This window comes from Trichosurus vulpecula, chromosome 1 (assembly GCF_011100635.1).
Source record: "Trichosurus vulpecula isolate mTriVul1 chromosome 1, mTriVul1.pri, whole genome shotgun sequence".
Lineage (NCBI taxonomy): Eukaryota > Metazoa > Chordata > Mammalia > Diprotodontia > Phalangeridae > Trichosurus > Trichosurus vulpecula.
The window spans coordinates 532,198,923-532,212,129 of NC_050573.1; the positions used below are offsets into that span (position 1 = coordinate 532,198,923).

The following is a 13,207-nucleotide window of genomic DNA, read 5'->3' on the forward strand; positions in this document are numbered from 1 at the left end:
AACCAGCATGAAAGCGTCACTCATTTTCCATGCTCCCCACATCTGTCTCTTGAACTCCAAACTAAAAGCAAGTGCTGGATAGCGTTTGGTTGGGATTGTAAGATCATTGGTTTAGAGCTGGATCTTATCCAGGGGTGGGGAACCTGCGGGCTCAAGGCCACGTGTAGCCCTCTAGATCCTCAAGTGTGTCCTTTGACTAAATCCAAACTTCACAGAACAGATCCCCTTAACAAAGAGATTTGTTTTATAAAACTTGGACTCAGTCGAAAGGCTGCACCTGAGGACCTAGAAGGCCACACGTGGCTTTGAGGCCGTAGGTTTCCCACCCCTGCAACCCTTCATTTTATAGATAAGGAAATGAAAGCCTAGATAAGTGAAATGACTTGTCCAGGGCCACACACATCCTTAGGTGTTCTGGCTCCAAATCCATTTTTCCATTACATCACACACTGACATGAAGTGCTTTTCATTCCCTATGCTATGCGAGGCATGTGTTATGTGTTGGGTCTACAAAATCCCTACTCTCTAGAAACATATATTTTAGGAGAGGAGATGGAGTGTTTATCAACCGATCAATCAATTAACACTTATTAAGTGCCTGCTGTGTGCCAGGCACTGTGCCAAGCTCTGGGGAGCCACAAAAAGGCAGAACCTGCCCCCAAGGACCTTGCAGTCTAATGAAAGAGAAAACAAGAAAACAAATATATACCAAGCCAACTACGTACAGATTGCATGGGAAATAATTAACAGAGGGAAAACACTGGAATTAGGAGAGACTGGAGAAGGCTTCCCACAGAAGGTGGCATTTTAGTTAGGATGTAAAGGAACCCAGGGATTTTAGTACTTGGAGCGGAAGAAGGAGAAATGTTCCAGGAAGGAGGGGATAGCCAGGGAAAATACCCGGAATGTCTTGTTCATGGAGCAGCGAGGAGGCTGGTGTCCCTGGATCGAAGAGTAAGTATCATTGAGTAAGGTGTAAGAAGACTGGAAAGGTAGGAAAGGGAAATGTTAGGAATGCCAAACAAAGCATATTGTATTTGTTCCCGGAGGCAATAGGAAGCCTCTGGAGTTTGGGTCAGGGGGGTAACATGATCATCAGGCCTGTGTTTTTAGGGAACTTATTTTAGTGGCTGAATGGAGAATGAATTGGAATGGGGGGAGACTGGAGGTGGGCAGACCCACGAGCCAGGCTTTTGAAGTAAACCAGGTATGAGGGGATGGGGGCCTGCACCAGAGGCGTGATTGTATCACAGGTCAGATGCTGAAAAGGTAAGATCAACAGGCCTTGGCAGGTTGGATATAGGGGCTGAGAGAGAGTGAGAGGCCCAGGATGGTTTCTAGGTTTTGCAGCCTGGAGACTGGGAGAATGGTGTTGCTTCTATGGGGGTGGGGGGAGGTAAAGTTTAGGGAGAAAGATGATGAGTTCTGTTTTAGACATACTGAGTTTTAGATGTCTGCTCAACATCCAGCTTGAGCTGTCTCAAAGGCGGTTGGAGATGTGAGATTGGAGGTCCACAGAGAGAAGGGCAGGATGGGTAGATTTGAGGATCATCAGCATAGAGATGGTAATCACAGTCATGGGAGCTGATGAGATCAGCCAGTGAAGGAGTATAGAGAGGACCCAGGACAGAAGCCCGAGGGACACCTCAGGACATGAGCTGGATGACGATCCAGCAAAGGAAACTGAGACTAGGTAGGAGGATGTAGGTAGGAGAAGAACCAGGAGACAGTGGTGTCCTGAAAGCTGAGAGAGAAGAGAGTGTGGAGGAGGAGAGAGCGATGGACAGTGGTACAGGCTGCAGAGGTCAAGGAGAATGAGCACTGAGAAAAGGCCGTTGGATCTGGCAACTAGTAACGTTGGAGAGAGCAGTGCTGGTGGAATGATAAGATCAGAAGCCAGATTGTAAAGGGTTAAGAAGACAGGGAGAGGAGAGAAGGTGGACTCACATAATGGTGACCACCTTTTCCAGTGGTTTAGGAACAAAGGGCAGAGGAGATATTGGACAGTAGTGGGGATGGAAGGGTCAAGGGAGGGGTTTTTCAGGATAGAGGAGACAAGGGCATGTGCAAAGATAAGTGACATTATAGAGTAATATAGTCTAATAACAAAAGAAGTTGGGTTGGGACAGCAGAGGAGTGTGACCTTGGCATCCAGAAGATCTGGGTTCAAGTCCAGCCTCAGACACTTACTAGCTGTGTGACTCTGGGCAAATCGCTTTACCTCTGTTTGCCTTAGTTTCCTCATTTGTAAAGAGGGGATAATAGTAGGACCTGACCTCCCAGGTAGGTAGGTAGGGTTGTTGTGAGGATAAAATGATTGTAAGGCACTTGGCACAGTGCTGTAAGTTGTTATGAAGACCCAGTGAGATCCTTGTAAAGCGCCTGGCACGCAGGAAGTGCTATAGAAATACAATTTATTCTTATCAGAGAGCTGGAAGAGCTGGGTTCGAGTCTTGTTTCTGACGTACCCTGGCTCTATGATGCTTCATTTCTCAGCCCCGGAAGCCACAGGGAAGGTCCAGCCTCTGCTGGCCGAGGGAGTCTCTTCACCCACTGAGTACCAGCTCTCTCTGTGTCTCCCAAGCAGGAGGCAGTGCTTAAACACGATCTTGAGGGAAGGGTATGATTCGGAAAAGTAGGGAAGAGAGCGGAGACCATTCTGGGATGGAGGAACAGGAGGAGCAAAGGTGACCACAGTGCACCTGCGCAGACAAGGGAATGTCAGTTCCATGAGCGCAAGGACTGCTTTTCTTCTCTAATTTCTGTATTCTTGATAGTGCAGGACCTGGCATGTAGTAGACACATGATAAATGCTTCTTGTTTCATGGTGTATTCAGGGCATAATGAATTGACCAATTTGATTCTAAAAGAAAATTCATGTAGGACAGTAGTGAGGACTAAGTTTATTAAAGACAAGCTAAGGAGGGGCAGCTAGGTGGCACAGTGAGTAGAGAGCACCAGCCCTGGAGTCAGGAGGACCTGAGTACAAATCCAGCCTCAGACACTTGACACGCTTACTAGCTGTGTGACCTTGGGCAAGTCACTTAACCTCAATTGCTATGCCTTCCCCCCTCCAAAAAAAAAAAAACAAGCTAAGGCATTATTCTGGTGTAGACAGTACAGAGCCAGGAGTCTGGAGGTGGGGAGAAGTAGCACTGTGTGTACCGTGGGGAGAAAGAAAAGTACAAAGCCATGCTTAGTAAGATGGATCTGGCTGTGGGGCTCTGGATAGGGAGAAATTATAAACAGGAACCTGTTGGCATAATCCAGGTGAGAAGCGATGAGGGCGTGGACTAAGGTAGCAGATAATAGGAGGAATAAAATAGTAATAGCTGATAATTTTATACTGTTTTATGGCCAAGAGTCCTGTGAGGCAGGCATTGCAAGTATTATTTCACAAACTGAGGCACAGACCCCAGTAATTTGCCTAGAGGCACAAAGAGGGGAAGTTTGAAGGATGAGTTTTTCCTAATTGAAGGATAAAAGGCATAGACCCGTGCTGTGTCAGGTCTTCAGTGCAGGTGGTGGTTACCACCCTGTGAAAGCGACAGCCAGCTTCTCTTGTCTCTGCTTCCCACCTGCTCGGGAACTCTGAAACCCCAGAGCCAGGAGCATGAGGGAAATGGGGCGAGCCCGGTACTGAGCACCTGCTGCTGGAGCTGAGCCCTGTTGTGGGGGGTGGGGTTGGGAGGGAGGGTGTCACAGGAACAGGAAAGGCTCCAGCTGCCACAAGCACGATAGCACAAAGTGGAAAGGACTTTGCCCGAGCTCTGGGGAGGGCCATCTGCCGCTCCTCAACTGCCCTTCCCCCAGGCATAGGTGGATCAGTCCTAGGATGGAGAGTAGCCGATCTCCTCTATGACGAGGCAAGCTTTATGGAAAGCTCTTGTGGTGACTTTAGTTCCTGCCTGGCCATTCCCCTGCCTCCCTATCCTTTAATGGAGCAAAGAGATGTGTCTGACCATTCAGCATTCAGTAACCTAGGCTCTGAAAATTACTGTAAGCCTTTGTATTTCTACAGCCTTCAGGTGCTCCGCAAAGTACTTTCACAACATCTCTATGAAATACCCAGGAATCATCCCTACTTAACAGATATGGCCGCTGAAGCCCACACCTGCCTAGAGAACCCCTAAGTAGGTTCACCGGGGAAATCGATGTTAGACCTGGGACCACAGCAGAGCCCTGACATCCCTGAGATGTATGGAACACTTCAGGGCACTGTGGCTTATATGTTCTTAAATGTCCCACGCCAACACTGGAGAACGAGGTCCTGCTTGTAAGGAGAGAGAGCCAGTCTCCTTTCCGTCAATCAGAGACATGAAGGCCAGGGGACTTTTATGACAGAATGTCAATGTTCTCTCCCCGACTTTGACCCTTTGCTCTCCTCTTCCTCCTCCCTGGTGTGGTTCTTGGCTTGTGAGGGATGAGATTCTCCCCATAAGTTACGTTCCAATTGAATAAGAAAGTAATTGTGTGTTAAGGTAATTAAAAGTGGCAGAAGGCATAAAACTTACCACTACAAGACACGAACCGTAAGCCTGTGCCCATCAGGTTTATGTTTCAAGAAAAGGCTCTCAGCCTCTGTGAACTGCTTAAATCTCCTACTGAGGATGGGCAATATTCTGATGAGAAAGAATGAAAACCACTCAATTTAAGAGATTTTGGAGGACAATTCTGGCTATGAACAGCTTTCATATCCCTTTGATCTTTAGAACCTAAACATGTGATGAGATACAGCCCCATTATGCTCCAGAATATAATTTTATCAGTACAGAGTATGCTGGGAATCTTATCTCCTTTTTCTATTGGGCTATTAATGTGACCCAAAATTTCATTAGCTTTTTTTGGGTGGCTACATCACAATGTTGGCTCATATCAAGTGTCTCTTCCACTAGAGGCCTCAAATAGTTTTTAGACAAACCGCTGTTCCCCTCCCCGCCCCATCTTCCCCATTTTGTACTTGTAAAGTCTATTTCTTGAGCCCGAGTATAAGACTTGACATTTATCCCTATTCCATCTCATCAGATGTTATTCAGAATTCTAGCCTGTCAAGATCTTTTCAGATTGTGACTCTCTCATTCGGCATATTGGCCGTCCCTCTTGGCTTTGTGTCCCATGCACAGTTCATAAGGATGTGCTCTTATTCAAGGTCCTGATAAAAAATGTTAAACAGCACAGATCCTTGGAGTATGCCCCTGGAGATCTCCTCACAAATGGTCAGTGGTTAATGGCACCTCTTTCAACTAGTCTTCAGTCTGGCTAAGTGGGCTATTATCTGCTTGTGAATTTTGTTCAGCCACAGATCTCTTTTGTATGAATGAGTAACTAGGTGATTAGAGAACTTGGCATCTGCAGGTGGTCAGTGACTTTTCTCTCTATCCTTTCCCTTTTAAAAGTCACTCCTCTGAAAGGAATGGATAAGTGAAAGGTGCAAAGTGACTCATAAGTCTTTGTGTATTTGCCCTTCCAGAGGTATCTACATCTTAAGGGTGGAAGGCAACTTTCATCCATTTCAGTTATCAGACATTTATTAATAAATGATTCAATCAGCAAATATTTATTAGGTGCCTACTGTGTGTCACGCACTCTGCCAGGTGCTAGAAATACAAGGACAAAAATGAAACCCAGCAACTGTCCTTGAGAAATTTTGCATTCTAGCAGGAAGACAACATATAAACCTAAGGTTGAAGTATATGCAAGATATATTCCAGAAAAATACAAGGTAATTTTAGTAGAGAGGGATCAAGAAAGCTCACATGAAGGGGCTGGGTGGAAAACACTGTTAGTCACTGGGAATGCAAAGATATTTTGTCCTTTACTCTTAAGAAGTGTGCATTCCACTGGGTTGGGGGACAATATGGCAGGTACACAGATAAGTATAATACAAGGTAGGGCGTGATTCAATTCAGTTTATCTACCACTTATTCAGCATCTAATATATGCAAGAATTGTGCTACTCCTGGGGATGTAGGGACAAAAAAAGCTTCCTTCCCCTCATGAAGCTTTAAAAGATGTACCGATCCAGATGAGTAAATATAAAATACATTTCAAGTAAATATAAAGTAATTTGCTGGGGCCCTAACAATTTTGGGCATCAGGAAGAGCCTCAGGCAGGAGTTGGCATTTGACCGGAGCCTTGCGTGATGGCTCCATCGAGGCAGATGGATGGCATAGTGGATAGAGTGCCTAGAGTCATGAAGATCTAAGTTCAAATCCAGCCTCCGATACTTACTGGCTGCGTGACCCTGGGCAAGTCACTTCACTTTAGTTTGTAAAAGTTTCCTCATTTGTAAAATGAGGGTAGTAATAGTACCTGCCTTCTAGGGTTGTTGTGATAATATTTATAATATTTGTAAAAGTGTTTAGCACATAGTAGATGCTATATGAATACTTCTTCCTCCTCCCAAGAAATAGAAGTGAGCCTTTGTTGTAGAGGCAAAGGAAAGATCAGAGCTGTGGAGCAGACCTCGGAGTCACTTAGTCCATCTCTCCCGCTCGTCTTCATCCTAAAGATGAGGAAACTGAGGCCCAGAGAGGTTAAGTGATTTGCCCGGTGTCACACAGGTAGTAAGTGTCAGAGTGGGAATTCGAACCCGGGTCCTCTCTCCAAGGTTCACTCTTCACTTTCAGAGCCCTCTCAGATAATCTGAGGAAGGATGCAGTACTTTAAGGCAGAGTGGAATTGGGGGGAGAGTGACTTCCCTGTACCCCTCGGGTTGTGGGTGGGGCACCTTTCCTGGGCATGAAGGTAGCTCCGCTTGCTTTGCTCTTGCGCTCCCATCAGATCTACCTGCACCTGAAGTTCTACACAGTGCCCAACGAACAGCGCTACATCATCCGCCTCCTCTTCATCGTCCCCATCTACGCCTTTGACTCCTGGCTCAGCCTCCTGCTCCTCGGAAGCCACCAGTACTACGTCTACTTCAACTCGGTGCGGGACTGCTATGAAGGTGAGCCTGTGACGGGGTGCGGGAAGAGATGCCCAGAGGGGCCCTGGGGATGCTTGGGGAAACCGAGGCTTCAGAACTGTGAGGGCCCTTAGAGGTTGCATAGAACAAGGGGTCCCAGGCTGAGGAGTGAGTACCCCCAAGGGGTGCAAGAAGCTTGTCAAGAAGGTTCCAGGGAGCATTTGGTAAACAAACCTATATTGTCCTATTGAAATTAATTCCCTGATCTCTTTATTTTATTTCTTATATTCGTATCCATGGCAAACTCTAGAAGTTATTCCCGTCCTTTCATATTGAATGGAACTCTATTTTTATATGCAGCAATACAAGGTAAAAGCTAGAATTTATTTCCTTTCACATCGGTCTCTTCATTTTCTTATATTCCTATATATGGTAAGCCTTTGAATTTATTTCCTTTAATATCGAATAGGGGATGAGAGAAGGTTACCAAAATATTGAGGCATCCTGGTATGAAATCGCACAACCAGAGAATCTTAAAATTGGGAGTTCTGAGGCTATCTTTCATCGTTGTTGCTGAGTTGTTTTCAGTTGTGTCCAACTTGTGACCCCTTTGGGGGGTTTTCTCAGCAAAGATACTGGAGGGGTTTGCCATTTCCTTCTCCAGCTCATTTTACAGATGAGGAAACTGAGGCAAACAGGGGGAAGTGACTTGGCCAGGTCACACAGCTAGTAAGTGTCTGAGGCTGGATTTGAACTCGGGTCTTCCTGCCTCTAGGCCTGGCATTCTACTTCACCGCCTAGCAGAGGCTACGTACCTTTTTCAGTCATATGTGAAAAAGAATATCTCTACAACATACCCCAAAAGGAGGCATCCAGACTTTCCCTGAAAGAAGGAAACAAGCCTTTATTAAACACCTACTTTATGTCAGGCACTTTAGATGCCTTAGAAATGTCATCTCCCATTTGAACCTCAGAACAACCCCAGGAGGTAGGTGAGGTTATTATAACCATATTAGAGTTGGGGAAACTGAGGCAGGCAGCTGTTAAGTAAGTTCCCCAGGGTCACACAGGGCAGTTAGTATCAGAGGTCAGATTTGAACTCAGGCCTTCCTGACTCTAGACCCAGCACACTCTCCACTGCACCATAGAGTTGCCTCTAGTAAAGATGACTTCTAACGAAGAATCCTGAAGGAAGAGAATCTTCATTCTCCCTTTGGATAGGTGTTAAGAAAGTTCTTCCTCATGTCAAGCTCTCCTTGCATGTCTTCAGACTTCCGCTTGTTGCTCCTAGATCTACCCTCTGGGACTAACTAGGTACGATGAGTCCAGTCCCTCTTCCGTATGATAGCCCTTCGTCAACCTTAAGCCGGAAGCCAGATCCCAGCTAAATCTTCTCTTCCTCAGGTTTAAACATTCCCAGTTCCTTCAGTCAATTTTCCTATGGCATGGTCCAGAGGGGGAGGCCTTTTGCTATCACTGTCTTCTGGAAGATCTCCAGCTATTCATTCATTCACTCACTTATGCATCCATCCATTCATTCATTTGGTTATGCCATTAAAAAAATTTTGAGTTCCAAATTCTCTTCCTCCTTCCTACCCCTCCCCCACCCAACAGACTGTGAAGTCATGCAAAACATCCATCTCCAGCTTTTCATTTGTTCATTCATCCATTTATTTATAACATTTTTGAAAATTTTGAGTTTTACTAGGGCAGAGCTCAGGGGCATTGTCACCTCCCTCGGTCCTGGACACTAGGCATCCTGTACCACAACCTAGGAGGGCGTCAGCCTTTTCAGACACTATGTTGTTATGGTCTTGGGGCCTATACCACGGTACCTCAGTTTGTACTAAAACTCCCAAATCTTTTTTCTCTGTCCTCTAACTATTCTCCCCCTCTCTTGTCCTTACAAAGCTGATTTATTTTTAAACCCCAGGGGCGAGACTTTACATTTATCCCTACCGTACATCATCTTCTTAGATTCAGCACAGTGTCTTAGCCTGATCATTTTGGATCCTGACTGTCTCACAGAACACATCAGCTTTCCTGCCTCTGTTTATGTCATCTACAGGCTTGAGAAGCATGCACACTTAGATCTTTGTCTAAATCACTGACAAAATGTTACGAGCCCTCCAGATCCCTGGAGCGCTCTACTACGGCAAGCCTCTTTCCAAAGTTGACATCTAACCACCAAAAAGAAATGATCTGTTACAAACCCTTCATTTTATAAAGGAAGATGCTAAGAGGTCTGGAGGGGTGAAGTCAAGTGGCCCAGGTCACACAGCTGAACACCAAACCCATGTCCTCTGACCCTAAATCCACATTTTTCCCACTATGGAAGACCGATTCTCTGCTAGTTGCAAGAGATACAGAACTGAGCCAGCCCGGACCTCCAGCAACATCTCAGCTCCCTGGCTTTGTTTCCATGGCCAGCGTGCCTCTGGGACTTGGTTTTGTTTTTGGTTGGATCTATTGGGACTTTTTTTTTTTAAAGAGGCAGGGATCCTTACTAGAGACAGTGGATAGAGAGCTGGGCCAAGAGTCAGGAAAGCCTGAGTTCCAATCCAGCTTCAGAAACCTAGCTATGTGATCATGAGCAAGCCACTTTAAACTTTGCCTCAGTTTCCCCATCTGTAAAGTAGGAATAATAATAGCCCCCACCTCCCAGGTTTGTTGTGAGGATCTAATGAGATCGTATTTGGCAAAGCGCTTCACATAGTGCCTGGCCCCTGGTAGTAGGTGTTTAATAAATGTTTTGGATTTTTTTCCCCTTCGTTACAGGCCAGAACGGGTGTCTGTACACACTCATTCTTTCTCACTCTCACACACACAATTCTTAAGTCAGCATAGATCACAGGTGGTTCTTATTACAAAGGACCTGATTGAATTCAATAAACGCTTGTTAAGAACTTAGTCCTCCCCGGAGTCAGGAGGAGCTGAGTTCAAATTTTACGCGGGACACACACATACTGATTGTGTGACGATGGACAGACACTCAGTGCCTCCAGGCAAAGCTCTAGCACTAAATTGCCTGTAGGAGGCGCAAGAGAGACGCCAATTTCCCAAAGGGCTGCTAGAAATGTCATCTTTGGGTTATATACATACGGAAGGCATGAAGGAAAGGAAAGCGGATGAAAATTTAAAAAGACACAGGCCCCTTTGGAAAAAAGGAGAGTTCAGAAAGCACGACAAACTCGAGGGAAGAAAGGTTTGGCGCTGGTTTGGGCAGTCTGTCCCTATGTAGTTTGTGCTCTGTGAGCACCTTGTTGGTCAGTCGTGTCTGACCCTTTGTGACCCTGCGGACCCATCTGTGGGGTCTTCTTGGCAAAGAGGCTGCGATGGTTTGCCATTTCTTTCTCCAGTGGATTAAGACAAACAGGTTAAATGACTTCCCCAGGGTCACATAGCTAATATGTCTGAGGCTGGATTTGAACTCAGGTCTTCCTGACTTGAAGCCCAGAGTTCTATCTACTGAGCCACCTAGCCGTCCTATGGTAAAATAGTTTTATATTTTAAATAGTCAACTGAAATCTGTTTGGTTGAAGAAAATCCACTGAAGAGGGACATAGAAAAAAAGGAACAAAGGGGAAGGATGGAGGACCCTCGGGGTGTCATCTAACATGGATAATTCTCATCCCATGTGGCAGCATTTTAAGAGGAGCTGAAGAATCTCTTGTTTGGGGGTACACTGTGCCTGTTTCTCACAGCTGAGCCTGCCTGGGTATCTAAGAATTAGGCAGGATAGAAATACAGAATTTTGTAATTTCTCCTTCCAACTGCTTGTCTGTCTTTCTTTCCATCTGTCCGTCCTTGCCAGCATTTGTCATATACAGTTTCCTGAGCCTCTGCTTCGAGTACCTAGGAGGTGAGAGTGCCATCATGGCTGAGATCCGAGGGAAGCCTATCAAGTAAGTCATTAATTGATCAGCAGCAACAAGTATTAAGCCCCTATTTGCGTGCCAGGCACTGGGCATGCAAAGATAAAAATGAAGCAGCCCCTATTCTCAGGCAGCTTCAGCATGGACCCAGATGTCCTGAGTCCTGCGAAAAAAGCAAGCAAACCATGAGCTGAGTCCAAACTAGGAAGCCTGAACCAAATCAAGCAATGTTTCCAAAAAATATTTTGCTGGTGTCTTTTGCTTTTATATTACCTTCAGTGCTGAATATTTCACTCCCTCCTCCCCTTGTCCAGTGAACTGTCTCTGGCAGCAAAGAAAAAAAAAGGAGGAAGAAATTTCAGCAAAACCAACCAACCGGTCAGTTATGTCTGATGGTATATGGAATATCTTTGCAAAGAAAGGAGGGGTGTCAGGCAAGAGACCTAAAAGAATAGTGCTATCTTTCCTTTCTTGTAGTTCTATTTTTCTTAAGATTTCAAAGAATGTGAAAGCTTGAAGAGGCCTTCAGTTTCATTCATTCTAACACCTTCATTTTATAGAGGCTAGAAGGTTGGGTGTCAAAGCTGTGACTAGAACCCAGTTCTCCTGATTCCCAATACAGTTATCTCACCATTCTGTCCCAGCGCTCCCTCAGAACCAGAATTTGGCCCATTTGGGATAGTACACATGTGCACGTGTTTGTGTACGTGTTTTATGGATAAGCTGAGTATGTTAGAAGGATACCAGTGCTCCCTTATTCTAAAACTATGAGGGAAAGGCAGAAAGAAAGAGACTAGATAAGATAAAAGCGGATGGAGACCAGTGGACATTTTTTTGGGGTTTGTTGATTTCTGTCTGAGTCTCCCAAACCACCCTGTCTGCACTATGCCCTGCTTTTTCCTCTTTCCTGATGTGGTCCTCCAGCTGCAGCCCCCATACCCACTCCAGCGGGTTTCATTTCACTCTGGTTTCTAGGTCCAGCTGTTTCTATGGAACCTGCTGCCTGCAGGGGATGTCCTACTCCATCGGTTTTCTTCGGTTCTGTAAACAGGTGAGTCGTGGGACCAACTGAGCTTAGTCTGAGGGTATGGGCTGGCCCTACAGGACCACGAGGCTGCCTTCAGCTGACGTTCCCTCTTTCTTTTCACAGGCCACGCTCCAGTTCTGTATTGTGAAGCCCATCATGGCTCTGATCACCATTATCCTGCAGGGGGTTGGCAAATACAATGATGGAGACTTTGAGTAAGAGCATGGAAGGTTGAAGCAGGAGGGTGGGAGAGGGCCAAGAGGGCTGAGCTGGCACCCCAGATTGGGGCTTTGTGTGAGGGGGGATTGAGGATGGGAGCCAGAAACGGAGGCAGCCATCAATTTAGAATGAGAACTCTTGGGGCGCTGCCTAGGTTAGCAGTGACATTTCATTCAATTAATTGTTGTTCAGTCATTTTAGTCAAGTCTGATTCTTGGTGACCCCATTTGGGATTTTCTTGGCAGAGATAGTGGAGAGGTTTGCTATTTTCTTCTCTGGCTCATTTTACAGATAAGGAAACTGAGGCAAATAGGGTGAAGTGACTTGCCCAGGGTCACACATCTAGTGAATGAATCCACATTTGAACTCTGGTCTTGCTGACTCCAGGCCCAGTGCTTTATCCACTGTGGCACCTAGCTGCCAATCCAATTCATGGCATCATCGATTTAGAACTGGAAGGGATGTCAGAAGCCATCTAATCCAAACCCCTCGTTTTAGGAAATGGAGGCACAGAGTGACCAAGTGACTTACCCAAGGCCACACAGTAGTAAGTGGCAGAGACAGAATTTGAGCTGATATCCTCTCCAGAGTGTGCTCTTTCAACCACCCCCTGCTTCCCCAATTCAGTTCATTTTGTTTCAATCCAACCAGCAGTATTGTCCAGTACTGGGCTTGGTGTTGGGAATACAACACCAAAAATTAAACAGACCCTGTCCTAGAGGAGCATACAGAGAAGACAACATACACTAATATGGGAAAATACCAATGGGGAAAGTCACCAGAAACTTAGCAAAGACTTCATGTAAAAGGTGGGATTCTAAGGGGCAGAGATGAGGGTCGGGGCACATCCTGGGCATGAGAGACAGCCAGGATGAAGGCATGGCGACAGCTGGAATGCGGTGGATGAAGGCCAGTATATCTGGACCACAGTGTGTGAGAAAGGGAGGAAAGCTACGATGGGGCCAGGCAGGGAAGGACTTTGAATGCCATAGCAAACATGAAGCCATTTAGGAAGGAAGCACAAATAGCTGAAGAAGGGTGTCAGTTGACACCTTTTAAGGTGAGGGAGGGGATGGCAGCCGAGTTATGCTTCGAAAGAACATAGGGGTTCTCTGAGGCAGAGTTGAGGAAGGAGAGCATAGCAGCCATGCTACGGAGACAGAGAATAGAAGGTTATG

At 46.0% G+C, this 13,207-nt stretch overlaps 1 protein-coding gene across 2 annotated transcripts in view; it reads left to right on the plus strand.

Moving 5' to 3' along the window:
• TMEM184A (transmembrane protein 184A) overlaps nt 1–13,207 on the plus strand; it is a 54,236-nt gene that overhangs the window by 31,362 nt on the left and 9,667 nt on the right. For both annotated transcript variants that reach the window (XM_036749588.1, XM_036749597.1), the window contains exons 4-7: nt 6,785–6,950; nt 10,723–10,813; nt 11,759–11,834; nt 11,934–12,025. In XM_036749588.1, the coding sequence (XP_036605483.1) occupies nt 6,785–6,950; nt 10,723–10,813; nt 11,759–11,834; nt 11,934–12,025 (425 nt within the window). The remainder of the gene's footprint in view (nt 1–6,784; nt 6,951–10,722; nt 10,814–11,758; nt 11,835–11,933; nt 12,026–13,207) is intronic.